Source organism: Notamacropus eugenii, chromosome 4 (genome assembly GCF_028372415.1).
Source record: "Notamacropus eugenii isolate mMacEug1 chromosome 4, mMacEug1.pri_v2, whole genome shotgun sequence".
Lineage (NCBI taxonomy): Eukaryota > Metazoa > Chordata > Mammalia > Diprotodontia > Macropodidae > Notamacropus > Notamacropus eugenii.
In genome coordinates, this window is record NC_092875.1 from 94041397 (window position 1) to 94060061 (window position 18665).

The 18665-nt window shown below is 41.2% G+C and overlaps 1 protein-coding gene across 6 annotated transcripts in view; it reads right to left on the bottom strand.

The window, feature by feature from the left end:
* The window catches only part of LOC140500393 (maestro heat-like repeat family member 5), a 193782-nt gene that overhangs the window by 119629 nt on the left and 55488 nt on the right, over positions 1 to 18665 (bottom strand). For all 6 annotated transcript variants that reach the window (XM_072602917.1, XM_072602916.1, XM_072602918.1 and 3 more), the window contains exons 17-22: positions 17780 to 17915; positions 16877 to 16995; positions 11742 to 11891; positions 5275 to 5429; positions 2598 to 2748; positions 1308 to 1492 (exon numbers count right to left, since the gene is read on the bottom strand). In XM_072602917.1, the coding sequence (XP_072459018.1) occupies positions 1308 to 1492; positions 2598 to 2748; positions 5275 to 5429; positions 11742 to 11891; positions 16877 to 16995; positions 17780 to 17915 (896 nt within the window). The remainder of the gene's footprint in view (positions 1 to 1307; positions 1493 to 2597; positions 2749 to 5274; positions 5430 to 11741; positions 11892 to 16876; positions 16996 to 17779; positions 17916 to 18665) is intronic.

The following is an 18665-nucleotide window of genomic DNA, read 5'->3' on the forward strand; positions in this document are numbered from 1 at the left end:
GGAGCAGGATGGTGGCCAGTGTTACTGGACAGAAGAGTTTGTGAGGCTGAATAAGGCAACTAGAAAGGTGAATGGGGAAAGGTTATAAAGGGCTTTGAACATCAAACGGAGAATTTTTAAATTTATTCCTGGAAGTGATAGGGAACCACTGGAATTTATTGAGTAGGGGACAGGGAGTGACATGGTCAGACACGCACTTTAGGTAGACCACTTTGACAGTTTAATGGAGAGTGGGCTGGAGTGGGGAGAGACCACTGGCAGGAAGACCAACCAGCAGGCTGTGGCATCAGTCCAGGCTTGAAATGACGAGGACTAGCATCAGGGTGGTGGTGGTGTCAGAGGAGAGAAGAGGTCATAAGATAGACAAGGCCTTAGCAAAAAGATTGGTTGTGGGGAAGTGAGAGAGTGAGAAGTTAAGGATGCCACCTAGGTTACCTGGAGCCTGGGAGGCTCAAGAGGATGGTACAAATAGGAACACAGAAGCCCTACATATAGCAAGGGCTAGAGTTGGAATCTGAGTTTGGGAATTACTGCTCCAAGTCCAGGGTTTCTTCCACTGCACGACAAAATATCACTTGGTACCAACCCTTCATTTTCCAATGTAAGAGTTGATGCAGAGAGTGGAAGCGACTTGGCCAAGATATATTACACAATGTGTCATGGGATCATAGATTTAAAGCTGGAGGGGACCTTAGAGCCATCTCATCCTGTCTCCTCATTTTACAGGTGAGGTAACTGCGGCCCAGAAACGTTACATAACCTGGGGAACTAACAAAGGGACAGGTGGACAGTACTGTAGAGATCATTTAACTGATTAGGAAACTGAGGCCCATATGAAGACGTGATTGGACCAAATTCACCCAAGTGATGAGTAACAAAAATAAATTTTGAACTTGGGTCCTCTGACTCCAAGTCCTAAGCCCTTTCTAAACTCCCATCTCTCTCCCCCTGCTTATCCCTTATGCTCTTACTTTCTCTTCCCTCCCCACCAGTGACTAAAATCTAATTCTGGAAGATCAATGAAATCTGAGATCTGGAAGAGAACAGTTTATTCTACGTGAAAGAAGTCAATCTATAGATCATGAAATGTCAGAACTCTATGGAAATTTAGAACATAAAGTCTTAAGCCTGGGAGGGGATTTAAACCTGAAAAATAAAAGGTCAGAATAGAAGTCATATAACCCACTTATGACTTTATAAAGGAGGCCACTAAGTCTCAGAGGAAAAGAGTTTCCCAAAGTTACCTCTAGAATTAGTGGGACCAAGTGGTCACAGCTTTCTACCATACCACAAGCTGTGGCCCTTACCTCAGAGGGCTGGACATTGGCTCTGCCTCCTGTGACGAATCATTTGTCTTGGGTGGATCAGTTAGGCCAAGTTCAAACATATAGTGCACCTGAGTAAGGAGGCCCAGGAGGAGCTGTGGGTACAGGAACTGCATGGCCTCGGTATATTCTCTGCAATATTGGATCTCATAGAGTGCATTCATGGCCTGCCAGGAAGAAGAAAAGGGAGAGTAGATCTTAGGGTGAAGATTTCTCAGAAAGGCAGGGCAGATCTCTTCTTCAGTTCTTTCAGGTTTGCCCCTCCCTAGACCCAGTCCTGTTCCCTTGTCCCAGGCTTTGAGCTAATATCTCACAATGGGCCACTGGACACATAATTAATTTGGAGTCCATCAACTTGTTTTTCTAATATTTTGATAACTATATTTCAATATAATTTCCTTTGTATTTTATGCATTTGAAAGCATTATTCTGAGGAAGAGTTCCCAGGCTTCATTAGATATAGGGTCCATGACACCAAAAGGCTTAAGACCTCTTGCTCTAGGGCTCTGATCCAACAATAATGAGTATTCCTATAGTGTTTATAAAGTTTCTGAAACTCTTCTCTCACAAAAGTCTTCTCAGGGAGGTAGCACATGTATGATTATTCCCCTCTTACAGATGGAAAAACAGAAGCTTAGAGAAATTAGGACATTTGCTCAATAATTCACCCAGAGCTAGTAAATGGAAGAGCCTCTGACTCCCAGGGCAGTGCTTTCCAATGCATCAGGCTATTTTCCAACTTTTAAGTCTGAAATGACTGTATTGGAAACACAGGGTGCTGGGTCACGAACTCCTAATGTGGTGATCTTCTCCCTGATTCAGGAGGCCATCTAGTTCAACCCCCTGATTTTACAAGTGAGGAAACTGAGGTCCAAGACAGTTGCCAAGGCCATATAGGTAGTGTCAGAAGTGGGAGCTGACTGCAGGCCCTTTGGTTCTGGCATTTTGCACGTATACCATCTCTTCTCCACCAAAGCCAGTTAATCCTGGGTTTCCAGCAGGGTGGTTAAAGGCCTTGTCTTTGCTTTGTGAAGAAGATAAGGAAATACCGAATGGTCCCTTGCTTTGTATATGCTTGATTGAATATATCTCTCCCATTAGACTGTAACCTTTCTGAGGGAAGGGACTGTCTTCTGCTTCTTTATGTATCCCCAGCACAATGCCTGGCACACAGGAGGTGTTTAATGAATGGTGATTAATAGATTGATTGGTGCCCGTCAGAGACTGGGGGGAGGCTAAGGGTCCCATGAGAATTGCTTGTTTACAGCTTACAGCTAGCGAATCCACATAGAGGTTAGCGTCGTTGGTATTGGTGAATTCATTTACACTCGGCCGCTCATGAAGCTTAAGCAGCAGTCCCTGCACCACCTTGGGGGATATCGTCCTCTCTACTCCCATGGTCCTCCAAATGTTGATGATTTCACTGTCAAACAAAGCCAAGAATCAGGGGTTGGCAATAAATTATGTGAGCTGACTTGGCCTCCACTCATATTCCTAACCCCAGCTCCCTCCTCACTGGGGCCTTCAGGCAGAGGCTTGTTCTAACCCTAAATTTATTCTAAACTCTTTGTCCTTTCCTCTGGGCCAAGGGAAAGTCTTTGGAGAGTGTTTTCCTGTATCTAATCTAAAGCTTTGAACTCAGATCTTTCTTATTCCAAGTCTAATCCTCTATACACTGCCACTAAATTAATGGATCACAGTATGTCAAGCCAGAAGAGACAGGGTATCTAATCTAGTTCTTTCATTTGAGAGATCCCAGAGCACTGGGATGAGACCAGAACATTTCCTGAACTTGGTCAGTGTGGCCCGGACTGTTTTTTGTTTTTTGTTTGTTTTTTTTTTTTATTACTCATAGATCAAATACAGAAAACCATAAGTGACCACACAGGTCCATTTAGCCCAACCCTCTCATTTTATAAATTAATAGAACTGAGGCTCAGAGAGGTCATGTGACTTACCTAACGTCACACAGTTTAAAAATGGTATTTTGAGCTCACTTTCTTTGATTTTAAATCCAACATACTTTTTTTTTACTGCACTATATTGCCTTCAAAGTATTTGACCTTAGCCTTGTTAGGGCAGCTAGGTGGTGAAGTGGATAGAGCACCAGTCAGGAGGACCTGAGTTCAAATCTCACCTCAGATACTTGACACTCACTAGCTGTGTGACCTTGGGCAAGTCACATAACCCCAATTGCCTCATCCAGGGTCATTTCCAGTCATCCTGATGAACATCTGGTCACTGGATTCAGATGGCTCTGGAGGAGAAGTGAGGCTGGTGACCTGCCCAGCCCTCCCTCACTCAAAACAAAGTCAAGTGCAAGTCATGTCATTATTTCTCTGATGGCATGGTCTTCTTTGGCAACGAAGGATGGACACACAAGCCTTATAACCCTGTTCTGTTAAATTCTGGGCCTATAGTAGGTCTATGACCAACTCTATTTTGCCTAAGAGATACAATAACTTTCAAAGATTTAACAATGGCTAGGGCAGGGCCATTCTCCACCACACCCCAAACAATGGGTTGAATTCTGTTGTTCAAATGCAAAAAGTTCAACATGGGAATTAGGGGGCTATCCCCTCAGTTATCCCCTCTTCCCACTATTCCCCATTGCTCAGTGACATCAAGGTTCTGAGATATAAATGGAAGCTCCTCACATTTATGTAGTCCTAAAAGTGTTTTTTATTACCCTTTCCCAATAAGGGTTGGGGGAACCCTTTCTTACAGGGTAATGTCCGAACTTTTTAGCTTGGCATTCCATGTTTTCCAGAACTGGTCACTCCCTACTCTTCCAGTTTTAGTGGCTGCTACTTTCCATCTCCAAGCCATGGTTCCAGCTAGACCTTGTGTCCTTATTAACACTTGAACATATACAGTTCAAGTGAGGTCATCTTTAGACATAGACAGACCATTCTCCATAATTCCAGATCCAAATCAAGAGCTACTTCCTCCAGTCAACTTTCCCTGACCACCGAGTCCCTTATCTTCCCCTTCTCCCTTTAATTCTTATCTTGTCATGATCTGGTCTGTACAAGCTACCTGGCTTTAGATCCTGGGTCTAACACTGGCAGTGTGACTTTGGGTAGCAAGTCATTCATCCTCTTTGGGAATAGGCTTCCTCATCTCTAAATAAGGGTGATGGCCTAGCTGAACTTTAAGATTCTTTCCATATCTAGACAGATGAGCCCTAGATCAATAGTATCAGTTTTCCATAGCTTTCAAATGGGGGCAGTTATGCCTATGCTCCTTACTTCACAGAGCAACTGTAAACTATGTTCCAAAAAAATGGAAGTGATTCTTAATATTACGGCACTTAAAATAATATTATTATCGTAGTACAACTGAAATGGCCCCATGTTACGTTACCTTAGACTATCCTGCTTTAATCTTGTCTTTTTTATCCTGTCTTATCTTCCTCACTAGACTGAAAGACCCTTGAGAGTAGGGACTGTGTGTTATAATTCTCTGTTAATTGCCCTTAGCTTCTACCAGAGGACTCTGGAAATTGGGATGGGAGGGGACATCATAGAATTTGGAAAGTGGGGCCTAGGAGCACTAAAGAAAATGATACCTTCCAACTGCTTTTCCATTCATTAATAATTAATTAAATTTAACTATTAAATTAAACTAAAATTGATTCATTAATAATTAATTCACTAAAAATCTCCTCTTTCTAGAGTTTTTAAGGTTTTCAAAGCCCTTTCCTTGCAACAAAAACCGAGGGGGAGGTGGCACAAGGATTATTGCCCCCATTTTGCAGATGGGTAAACTGAGGGACAAGAGAGGGACAAGTGCCTTGCCAGGTCATACAAGTATCCTGCTGGAGAGCCAGGCATCCTGATGGGATCCCACTACAGATTTCTGAATACTACTCCTATGCAAACTTTGCTAACTCCACAGCCTTGCTGAGGTTTGGGGGGGCTGGGATCCCTGAGATGACCCATTGTACCGGTCCATTGGGAGAGAATGCTCCAGATAGCAGTTCACTAATTCTGGGGTGTGATGTCTAGCCAGCATGGTGATGGACTTCAAAACTTTTTTCTTGACAATCATTGAGTCAGTGGAGGTCAGGAGGCCATAGAGGCTCTGGCAGATGTCTGAAACCTGGGAGGTGGGAAAAAAAACAGATGAAATAAGTAGTAGAGACATGGCAGAGACAGGATTGAAAAGACTTGTCAGGATGAAAGGGGTTGAAGAGGTCAAAAACAGTAGGAGGTTTTAAACATTGGTGGAGCCTGGAGCGAAAGACATGGTTGGCCAGTATTTATGGTTGTTCACTTGTTTCCAGTTGTGTCTGACTCTGTGACCCCATTTGGGGTTTTCTTGGCAAAGATATTGGAGTCGTTTGCCATTTACTTCTCCAGCTCATTTTTACAGAGGAGGAAACTGAGGAAAGCAAGGGTAAGTGGCTTGCCCAGGGTCCCATAGCTAGTAAGTGTCTGAGGCTGGTTTTGAACTCAGGTCTTCCTGACTCCAGACCCAGTGCTCTATCCACTGTACCACCTACTTGCATTTTGTAATGGGTGATTACTGTGTGTCAGACACTAACTACACTCAGTGTTTACAAATATTATCTCATTTGATCCTCAGAACAACTCTGTGAGGTGGGTGCTATTCTTTGTTTTTAAAACTTATTTTATTTTTAACCTAGGTAATAAAACAAGCATTTTTATAATGTAATATATTAAAAAAGATGATTACACATGAAACTGCAAATCTGTTATGTGCAATGGTGATGGTGGGTACTCTTCTTATCTTCATTTTACAGATGAGGAAACTAAAGGGGGCACAGGTCAAGTGACTCATCTAGGGTCACACAGCTAATAATTCTTTGACTGTATTGCCTAGCTGCCTCTATGGTAGCAGTATGAGCAAAAGTAGGGGATTCAATTCAACAAGTATTTCATAAAATTTCAGAATTTAAGTCTTTGAAGAGACCTTAGTTACCATCTAAGTTACCATCTACCATCTTAGTTACCATCTGTCCAATCCAAATATTATACCTAAAACCTTCAGCAAGCATTATATGCAATGGGGAAAAGCTAGATTCATTTCCAATAAGATCAGGGGTGAAACAAGGATGTCCATTATCACTACTATTATTCAATATGGTACTAGAAATGTTAGCTATAGCAATTAGACAAGATAAAGAAATTGAAGGAATAAGAATAGCCAAAGATGATATGATGATCTACTTAGAGAATCAAGTAAAGAGATTCGTAAAAAACTACTTGAAATAATAAACAACTTTGGGAAAGTTACAGGTTACAAAATAAACCCACACAAATCTTCTGCATTCCTATATATTAGCAACAAAGTCCAATAGCAAGAGATAGAAAGAGAAATCCCATTTAAAGCAAGGGTAGACATTATAAAATACTTAGAAGTTTACCTGCCAAAACAAACCCAGGGACTATATGAACACAATTACAAGACACTTTTTGCACAAATAAAGTCAGATTTAAGTAAGTAGAAAAACATCAGTTGCTCATGGGTAGGCTGAGCTAATATAATAATAATGACAATTCTACCTAAATTAATTTACTTATTTAGTACCATACCAATTAAACTATCAGATAATTATTTTCTAGAGCTGGATAAAATAATATCAAAATTCATATGGAAGAATAAAAAGTCCAGAATATCAAAGGACCTAATGAAAAGAAATGCTTGGGAAGGTGGCCTAGCGCGACCAGACCTCAAATTGTACTATAAAGCAACAATTATCAAAACCACTTGGTATTGGCTAAGAAACAGAAGGGTAGACAAGTGGAATATACTTAGCACTCAAGACACAGTAGGCAAGGAATACAGCAACCTCCTGTTTGGTAAACCCAAGGACCCCAGGTTCTGGGATAAGAACTCACTGTTCGACAAAAATTGCTAGGAAAACTGGATAACAGTGTGGAGGAAACTAGGCATAGACCCATGCCTGACACTGTACACAGGAATAAAGTCCAAATGGGTACATGATCTAGGTATAAAGATTGATGCCATGAACAAACGGGAGGAGCAAGGAATAGTGTATTTATCAGATTTATGGAGAAGGGAAGAATTTTTTACTAAAGAAGAGATAGAAAGCATTATGAAATGCAGGATGGATAATTTTGATTACAATAAATTGAAAAGTTTTTGCACAACCAAACCCAATGCAACCAAAATTCGGAGGGATGTAGTAAATTGGGAAAGAATTTTTACAGCTAAACTTGGGGATAAAGGCCTCATTTCTAGAATATACAGAGAACTGACTCAAATGTATAACTATACAAGTCATTCCACAATTGATAAATGGTCAAAAGATATGAACAGGCAATTTTCAGAGGAAGAAATTAAAAATATCCATAATCATATGAAAAAATGCTTTAAATCACTTTTGATTAGAGAGATGCAAATCAAAACAACTCTGAGGTACCACATCACACCTGTAAGATTGGCAAACATGACCAAACAAGAAAATGATAAATGCTGCAGAGGATGTGGGAGAGTTGGAACACTAATTCATTGTCGGTGGAGCTGTGAGCTCATCCAACCATTCTGGAGAGTGGTTTGGAACTATGCCCAAAGGGCTATAAAAATGTGCATACCCTTTGACCCAGCAATATCACTACTAGAACTGTATCCCCAAGAGATCATAAAAATGGAAAAGGGCCCCACATGTACAAAAATATTTATAGCAGCACTCTTTGCAGAAGCCAAAGAGTGGAAGTCAAGGGGATGCCCATCAATTGGGGAATGGCTGAATAAATTATGGCATATGAATGTAATGGAGTACTATTGAGCCATGAGAAGTGATGAACAGGAAGACTTCAGGGAGGTCTGGAAGGACTTATATGATCTGATGCTGAGCAAGGGGAGCAGAACCAGGAGAGCTTTGTGCACAGCAATAACCACAGTGTGCGAGAGTTTTCTCTGGTAGACTTAGAACTTCATACTAACACAAGAACAAAAAAAAAAATTACAATGGTTTTCTAAGGCAAAATGCCTTCCACACGCAGAGAAAGAACTATGGAATTCATTCGCAGAATGTAGCAGATCATGTGTGTGTGTGTGTGTGTGTGTGTGTGTGTGTGTGTATTATGTTTTGATTTGTTATATGATTTCTTCCATTTATTTTAGTTCTTCTACATAGCATGACTGTAATGAAAATGTATTCAACAGGAAAGTATATGTAAAACCTATACATATGTATGTATGCCATCTTGGAGAGGGAGGGGGGCAGTGGGGGGTAAGTGTGAGGGGGTTAAAATCTTAATTTTATGATAGTGATTCTAGAACGTTAAAAAATAAATAAATTAAATAAAAACAAAAACAAAAAAACAAAAACTTCACAGATAGGTCTCTTCCCTCCCCCCATCATTGTCTTTGAATTTTTCTCATCTGCTGATTGAGAAAACATGGAGGAGGAAACAAGGTAGTGATGGATATTGAAGTTCAGGATGTTATAAGAGACTGATGAAAAGAACTGAGAATGGTTAGAGCAAGGAGAGGAGATGCCTTAGGGGAGACATGATAGCTGACTTTAAATATTTCATGGGACCTTAGAGTAGGAAGGAAACCTAAAAGATTCTGTCAGATGGAAGAGGGATGGATGACATGTGCTTCGTGGGCTTAGAGGGCAGAATTAGAAGCAAAGGTAGAAGTTATAAGGATGAGAATTTAGGTTTCATATAAATGTAACCCTTCTTCTCAAGGGCATCGCCATGGAAACTTGGTGGAGTGGGAATGTTTGTGTGCAAGTTCATCACATTTTACTTGAGCTCCCCAGATTTCCAGGGGCTCTTGGCCTTGAGGAATGTCATTCTTCAAAGGAGCCACAGTAGGGCACAGAAAAAGGAGAAAAGGGTCATATTAAGAGGCATAGGGTTCCTGTGTCCTTTGTCCCCAGATTGGAACACATCTGGAATATTGCCCACACACTGGACTATTATGCTCAGCTCTGTGGTTTCCATTCACATTGATAAGTTGGGGACAAGATAGAATGTAATGGGAGGTGCGCAAACAGAGTGGCAATTGTGCCATCTCAGGAGAGAACACTGGCAGTCACCAGTATGAGCTCCTTGAGGTTAGGGATTTTTTTAAACATTCAGTTGCTGACAAGGCACTTGATAAGTGCTTATTCCTCTTATCAGATAAGATGAGTACTGGACCTGTGATCTTAGTGATAATGGAAATTCTTGGGTGAGGAAACTCCTTCTACCAAAATTTAGAGAGCTGACTAAAGGAGTGAGAGATTAAGAGACTTACCCAGTGGGACTCCAACCCAGGTCCTTCCTGTCTTCCAGACCAGCCCTATGTCCACTAAATCTTGCTACTTTCTTACTTAATAGGAATTTGATGAATTGAATTGAGGGCTCTTGAACTGGCTTTGTGAGCTCAGGCAAAAGGAAATGGGGATGTTTAGTTTGGAGAAGACTTACAAAAGAGGCCTGCTCACTGTTTTCAGGCATTTGAAGGACTGTCATATGGAAGAGGGATTCCATTCATTCTATTGGTCCCCAGAGACAAGTGTCAGAGAGGTTGATTTTGGCTTTATGCTGGAAGTACTTCCTAACGATGATAGTTGTCCAAAAGACCGAGTCCTAGAAGAGTCATGGGGTCCTTGGCAGAAGCTAGACGACCACATGCCAGGAATGTTCCAGAGTACTCTTTTTAAAGTACCTTCTAGGATGGAGATTCCTCTCCATGATTCCTCTACTATTAATCTCATATCCCTGTCTATATCATGACATGGATTGCATGTCCTTAGCATGAAGTGAGTGACCTCAACTTAGTAGGACCTTAGGCAAATGTTTTTTCGCTTAAGTTGAACTGAATTTATAAGAGCCTTTTTTTAAGGACCTAAAGGGATCCAACTCATAGATTAAGAGTCAGAAGGAAGATTGGAAACTGAGAACCAGAGAATGAAAATGACTTACTCAAGGTCACAAAAGTCATTAAGAACTAAGCTTGGAGTCTAGCTGAGTTCCCTCGGGATTCAGATCTAGTGCTCCTTCCGCTCCCCAGAGCTAATAAAGAGAGGTTTAAATTGGATTTCAGAAACCAGGGATTTGCAAACCTTCAAGTACTATATAGATATTATTATTATGATGTGGCTGGTGTCCTTCCTGCTTATTGGTCTGGTTTCCTCACATCTGTAATCAGAGAAGTAATTACGCTCACCGGAACTAATAAGCATAGAGTGTTACACTGAATTTCAGAGGAGAGGCATTTTCTTATAAAGTAATTTTAGTTTAAAGAAAATGAAGAAAACCTGGGCACAGTTGGTGGGAGGGGGAGGGGGAGAAGGATTGAATCTAGGCAGCTAGGTGGCATGGTGAATAACCCTCAGGACCTAGAGTTAAGGAGACCTGAGTTCAAACCTAGCTTCCGACATCCATACAAGCTTTATGATCCTAGGAAATCACTGAACCTTTCCATGCCTCAAGTTTCCTCAAGTGTAAAAGAAAGTATTACAGTAAAACAGTAACACCTACTTCGTAAGGTTGTTGTAAGATGAAAGGAGTGAACACACGTAAAGAACTTTGTATCTGACAGTGTTAGCTCTTATTATCATCTGGGCTCATGTCCTTCCTGCCAGGGGTCTGGTTTTCCCATATTTTCTCTGATTTTTCTGCTCCTTGAGCTTCTGTTTTCTTACATCGTTTCACCATTTAGCCCTGTGCTTGGAACAAAGCAGGTGCATAATAAATGCTAGTTGACTGCCTGTTCTCTTATAGTTTTTGATATTTGAGTGTTTTTCTGCCCAGTGGGACTGCAACCCCCAAACTTTGCCAGGCAGGACACTCTTCTGCACCTCCTGTCTCGCTTTCACTTGTAGCTGAGTGTGGGACTGAGCCCATGTGAGATCTCTGAGGGCAGAAACGGTTTAATTTTGGTCTTTGGATCCTCCATTGCCTAACACATAGTAGGCACTCATAAAATGCTTACTTAATGATTGATAGCAGGTCCAAAGTCAATGCTTAATTGGTTGGTAAATTCTACATTCCACTGAGGCAATAGTACTTGACTGGAGCCTCTTGGAAAAGTAAGCCTAATGTCCTGGGACTTATTTTGATGTAGGTCGTTCACCCTTGTAGATCCATCCAAAGGATGATAGGATTCATAATCAGATGGGATCTTAGAGACACAACTTTCTCATTTTGCAGAGGAAGCCCAAAGGTGGAAAGTGACTTCCCCAAGGTCCCACAAGTAACAAGTAGCAGAGCTTGGATCTGAACCCAAGTACTCTTGACTCTAAATCCAAATCCAGAGCTCTTTATGGTGTCACCTCCTCCAATTCACTGCCCCCCCATTCATTTGAGTACTTTATTATTTAGGATATAGACTGTGCCCCCATTCCTGGAGGTGGAAACTCTAGGCTCTTTATCTCAGCTCTGCCCTCTTTCATTCAATTCTTGCTCTTTCAAAGAGTCATACCTCCTCCACCTGAGCTCCAAAATCTTCTAGGACGGTAATAAGCATCTCTCCTGCACTTTCCGTTTTGTGATCCAGGGTACTCTCTAGACCCTCTATCACTGTCCAGATGAGATCTTGTATCTGGGGTGAAGAGAAATGCTTCACAAACTCCTAAAGACAAAGAGAGAAGAGCCACGCTGCAGTCAATACCCCATCTGGCCCTATGGGTGATGATGCTTAGTCCCTCTAAAGTCTAATCTCTTTCCCTTTGGGTTTAACTCTGCCTCTTTTTTACTAACTCCCTTATTCACCTTGCTCCTGTAAATGACTCCTGAAACTCCACCTTTTTCAGTACGGCTTCCTGAAATGATCATGTTTTATATTTGCAGGGCACTTTAAAATCTAGAAGAGTATTCATAGCCACATAGTTCCATAGCTTTGTGTCATTTGATTTGCAAGGAATGCAGAATAGATAAAGTTTGTTCTTGTGTTATAAAGGCAATGGAGGCCTAGAGAAATGAATGACCAACCAAAGGTCAAAGTCCTAGAAGATGTTATCTAACAATAAAAGGGATAATACATTTACATTGTGCTATAGCGTTTGTGAAGTGATTTAGAAATATTAACTCAGTTTATCCTCTCAACAACTGTGGGAGAAAGATACCGTTACGGTCCCCATTTTATAGATGAGGAAACAGAAGCTTAGGGAGGTTAAGTGATTGGCCTAGGGTCAGTATCTGAGGCTTGACTCCAGCTAGTACAGCACCATATTCACAGCACCATGTAGCTGCCCTTGGTTTACATTTGTATTTGATATTTCCAGTTCCTCACCCCCTACTCACTTCTCATTCCCTTGTGTATCCAGTTTCTTATTCCACTGCTCAATTGGAAATGCTTTCTCAATGTTCACCAATGACTTCTCAGTGACTAAATCCAATGACCTCTTCTCAGTCCTGATCCTTCTTGATTTTTGTATAGTATTTGACACCAATGACCACTCCCTAGGTACTCTTCCTTCCCTGGGTTTTCATAGACACTGCCCTCTTTTGATTCTCCTATCTTTCTGACTCTTCCTTCTCAGTCTTTATACTGAATTAACATTATCTTGCAGTACTGTCATTTTTTTTTTCTACACTCCTTCTATAGGTAACCTTATCAGTACCCATGGCTTCAAATTATCATTTCTCTGCATGTAACTTCCAGATCGACATATTCAGCCCTTATTTTACTCCTGAACTCAAGTCTACTGTTACCAAATGCCTGCTTGACATCTCCACTGGGTAGGTCTCATTGAAATTTCAAATTTCATTTTCTTTCCCCTCAAACTCAACTTTTTCTTTAACATCCTTATTTCTTTCAGTTTTTCAAATTTTCAGTTTCATCATCCTTCCAATCATCTAGATGGGAAACCTTGGAGTCATCCATGAGCCTTCACTCTCTCTCCATATTCAACCAGTTGTCAAATTCTTGTTGATTCTACCTTCATAGCATCTCTTCTATCTGTCCCCTTCTTTCCACTTACACAGTCACTGTCATGGTTTATTCTCTCTCATCATTTCTTAGCTGGACTATTAAAATGGAAACATTGAAGAGAATCCTAATTGGTCTCCTTGTATCTAATAACTAAAGTCTAGCCTCTCCTTTCAAATCTCTTCTCCATACAACTGCCAAATAGATATCTTTAAAGTGCACATCTGACCATGTTACTCCCCTCCGTAACAGGTTTTAGGGGCTTCCTATTGCTTCTGAGAGAAAATACAAGCTCTTCTATCTGGAAATGAAAGGGATTCCTAGTTTGGCTCTGACTTATATTTTCAAGCTGATCTCACAAAAATCTGTCTTCTAGCCAAATTGACTTCCTTGTTGCTTTCTGTACATACCATTCATTTCCTGTTTTTGTTCATTTGTAAAGACTGTTCCCTGTGCTTGGATTCCTCCCTTTCTTCACCAGCATGCCATGGAATCCCTATAATCCTTCAAGGCTTAACTCAAGAGCAACCTCTTCCAAGAAGCCATTCATAATCCTCCCAGTTGTTGGTTATTTCTCCCAAACAAATTACTGAGACTTTGCTTTGAATAGATTTTGTCTTCTCTGGATAGATTTTATTTTCCCCCAGTAGAACGTAAGTTCTTGGAAGGCCAGGGATTATTCAGTCTTTGCCTTTGAATCTCCAGTGACCAGTCCAGTGCCTAGCAACCTAGTAGGTGTTCCTAAGAAGCTTTTGGTAAATAGAATTGAAGGTCACATAAAAATTTGGTGTCAGGGCTGGAGTAAGAAACAAGATCCCTTGACTCAGTGCAGGGATTGTTTTAGTGAACTATGTCTTATGACCAGTTAATATTAGGGGTCTGTCTGGATGGTTAGATGGTAAGATGTTTAACATCTGGAGCCTCCCTGATTAGACAAAACAATTGTTTGTCCCAAAGCTAGGTAACACCATGGATAGAGTGCTGGGCCTGAAGTCAAGAAGACTTTAGTTCAAATCTGGCTTTAGACACTTACTAGTTGGGTAACAGTTTCAGCAAGAACCCCAACATACACAGGCGGGTCTGCTGTAGCAAGTTCTTAGATCTGCTTTTCTAAAAGGAAAGCAACTTTTGAGGGGTCAACAATCACTTTAATCACATGATAATCATATATCATTCACTCAGTTCAGGGGAAAAAGTCAGCACCCTGAACTTCAGAGAAAATACAAACAGAGAAACAAAAGATCAACAGACAGGGCTTCCAACTCTGTGACCATAAGCGATACGGACATCACATAGTAATAGACAGATCCAACTGTCTGACCATTTCATACATTCATAGTTACCAGAGAGAGAAGCACCAATATCTGGGTTTTCAAAGCTAGAGGGCTCCCAAGTGGCTGCCCAGAGCCTCCTCTGGCCATACAAATACTTCAGATGAGTGAGACCCAAAGTAAAACCTGAACTCAAAGTATTTATGCACTTTTCAGAGCCAGAAGGCATCACAACCCTTGAGAACGAGGGCATTAGAAGTTAACAAAAGGTGTGTGCCTCCCCTAATCAAACTTCCCGTAAGGGCAGGCCTACCTTTAACCCTCAGTAACCCTTGGTGAGTCAGTTAATTTCTTTCTTTTTGCTGTCTCCAACTATAAAATGGGGATGACAACAGCACCTTTCTCTCAGGGTTATTGTGAGGGTCAAATGAGATGTGCCTGACACATTTCTGTTGTGTCACTTTTCAGTCCTGTCTGACTCTATATGACTCCATTTGGCAGTTTCTTGACAAAGATACTGGAGTGGTTTGCCATTTCTTGCACATAGTAATAAATGCTTGTTCCATTTCCCCTTCCCCTAGTTCCTAGAACTGTTCATAGGGATATAGATTTAGAACTGTAAGGGACCTCAAGTATCACATTGCCTCTTCACTTGGACATATTTGGAAGTCTGGAGGCCCAGAGGGATAGAACCAGTTGCCCAGGGTCACACAGGTACATAGCAGAATTGAGATCTAAAGTCAGTTCCCTAGACTCCAAAAATTCAGTGCTCTTTTCACTCTAAGACCTAAAGTAGTAATAATGATAGTACTACTATTAAAAACAACTCTAAGCAGTAAAGGAAACAGACCTAAAATTGAACCTGAAGCCATTCTACCCAAGCTTTTTCCCTGCCTGCTAATAGATCTATCATAAAACTGACCCTGTTTGGTTTCTCTTAACTCAAGTGTGGGACTTTACAGAAATCCCTAATAAAAATGTACTTAATTGGATTTGATTCATCATTCAAGTTTGTGAGATATATCTGGATTCTGACTCTGGCATTCAATGTGTTATTGTAAAAAAGTATGTTGGTGTTGGAGTTTAGAGGGCCTGGATTCAAATTCCAGTTGTGTGACTTTTGACCTGTGTTACCTGGGGCACTTTGTTGCCCCTTTCTGGGTTTCAGTTTCTTGATGTGTAAAATTAGATCATTGGAATTGATTGTTTTGAAGTCCCCCCTCCAACTTCCTGCTCTAAATCTATGACACTGTGATCCCCTGAACTAGTCGTCTCTTCTCAATTTTATGTTGTCTACAAATTGGACAATCATGTACCTTATTATGATTTTTTTCAGTGATTTTCAGTCATGTCTGACTCTTTGTGACCCCACTCAGGATTTTCTTGGTAGTGATAGTGGAGTGGATTTCCATTTCCTTCTCCAGCTCATTTTACAGATGAGGATACTGAAGCTAACAACAGCTAGTAAGTGTCTGGGGCCATATTTGAAATCAAGATGATAAATCTTCTTGACTCCAGACCTGGCACTCTGTCCAATGTGCCACCTAGTTGCCCAGGTACCTTATTCCTTAATCCAAATCACTGAGAAAAACTTAAATAGAGCAGATCTCAAGCTCTCCACTAAATCCTCCTGCCAAATCTGTAATCTCTCCATTAATGACTACTTTTTGGGTTTGGGCATAAACAGTTTTAAAGCCTTTCTAGCTGTCAGCCATCCAACATACATCTTTATCCATTTTTGTTCTCAAGGACTATATGATTGTCAAATATTTTGCTGAAATCCAGGCATACCACACTATGTCTATAGAATTCCACTCTTTTACCAGGCTAATAACTCCATCACCAAAGACCATGACTTTTGGCTTACTTTACAAAATGACTTTTTTATAAACCACAATATATCTGTGCTCATCAAAGAATTAATAGCATTTTACTGATGAGGAAAATAAAGCCCAGGGAAATTAAGTGATTTCTCTAAGGTCACATAGGTAGTAAGTGATGAAAGTGAAGTGGGATTTGAAACCAAATCCTGTCCGGAAGACTCATTTTCCTGAGTTCAAGTCTGGCCTTAGATACTTCGATACTGTGCTGCCATAAGCAAGGCACTTCACCCTGTTTGCCTCAGTTTCCTCATCTGTAAAATGAGCTGGCGAAGGAAATACCAAACCACTCCAGTATGTTTGCCAAGAAAACCCCAAATGTGGTTACAAAGAATTGGACACAATTGACATGACTGAATAACAACAATCACTTCTGATTTTAAATCCAATATTCTTTCCATGTTACCTTTTACCCTTCTTTCTTCATTAATGACTGAGATAAGGCTTCTAGCTGACCTAGAAGAGATGGGAGTACCCTAGAAGATACAAGCCAACACCTCCCACTTCATCCTGCAAGTCCCTTGAGAGCTTTGACCTGAATAACGTGGGAGATGGGGTAGAAGACAACCTCCTGCGTGGCCATTGGATCTAACTCGTCATCTTGGACTTCTCCATATCGCCCCACAATTTTGAAAAGATCAGGAGCTACCAAACCTGATGAAGAGAGATGAGTGTAAATGGCTACTGTTTCCTAAAAGACAACTCTAGCGGGATCTGGTTCTACTTCAGAATCAGAAATAGAGTAATTGTCAAGGTTGGGCATAGTCAACTAGGAGCTAAGTTTGGGGATGTAGTTAGAGTTAGGGTGTGGTGGGTTAAGGGTGTATATAGGGCTACATATGAAGTTAGAGTTGGGGTCAGATTTGGGTCAAGTTGAGTCAAGATGGGGCTGTGTGCAAAGGTGGGATGTGGTCAAGCTTCAGGATTTGGTCAAGGTCAGAGAACATGATCATGAATGAATTAATGTTACAGCTGAATTGTGGTCAGGTTTGTAGTGAGTTCAAGTTTGGTTATTTGGTAAGGGCCATGGTGCAGTCAAAGTTGGGGACAAGGTCAGGGCCGAGATGCCATGGTCAGGGGTTAATTTTGTCAAGGCTGAGAGATATGGCTGATGTGGAGGATGAGGCTATGGATACTATGAAATAAAGTTATGGTGAGGCCAGAGTTGTGGAGGTGGGTCAGTGATAGGAATGTACTTAGATTGGGGGTGAGGTTAGGGTAGGGAGGTATTCAGTGATGGCAATGTGGTCATTTCTGGGGTGAGGTCATGGTCACACAGCATGTTGTCACAGAGATTACCATTTACAGTTGGAATATGGTCATTGCTCAGGGCATGGTCACTGTTGGGAGGTGAGTTTAGGATTGATCGTAACTCCATAGGAGGAGGTATAGAGACAGAAAGATGAGTCAATAAATGAAAGGTCCTGCCAGAGATCACCTTTCTGATAGAGCAGGACTCTGTGGAGAGCGTTAATTGCTTCAAACACCAGTTGCTGAACATCTTTGTTTGGATCCAGACATAATATGCCCAACATGCCCACAGCATGCCCATATCTTCCAAATTCCTCTGTTGTCTGGCAAGAGAAAATAAAGAAGAGAAACATGTCTGTGTAATTTCAAGCTACAGGGAACCTAAGCAATCATCTAACTCATTCTTTTTATTTTATAGATGAGGAAACTGAGGTTCAGAATTTGATCCAGGTTTTATGATGCTTTTTTCACAACTGACCTACTACTTTCTGGTTAGGGAATGCCTAGAGCTAGTTCTTTGTCCTAATTTTCCATCCTTAAAATGCACCTAAGCACCCTCATAGGACAAATCAACAAACATCTACTAAGTGTTTCCTATGTGTCAGGCATTGGGCCAAAGGCCTGGGATCCAAGTACAAGCAAAAAGACAGTGTCTGTCCCCAGGGAGCTTAATTCTGATGAGAGAAGATAACACATGAAATGGACTTGAAAACCAAGGAATGAAGGAATGGAGGGAAGAAGTACCTGAGCAAGGGCTTGGAGGTAGAAGCAGACCATGGAGAGGAAAGAATGATGACTGGCTAGAGCCTCCTTCCCAATGGAGGGTCTAGGAGGAACTACAGGGGTGGAGGGATTTACAAGGGTGAGAATGCATCTGAAGCATGGCAGAGAAACCCAGAAAGTAAGCAGAGCCAGGAAAGGAATGAAGGATGCCTAGGCTGGCCCATTCCTTAAAATGGAGGTCCTTAGAAGATCTCTCCATTAGGGGATGGTGGTTGCTTGGAGAGAAGAATATTCCATAATTCTCCCAAAGTGAGTTTCTACAGGGTCCTGTGTTTTTAATATCATACAAT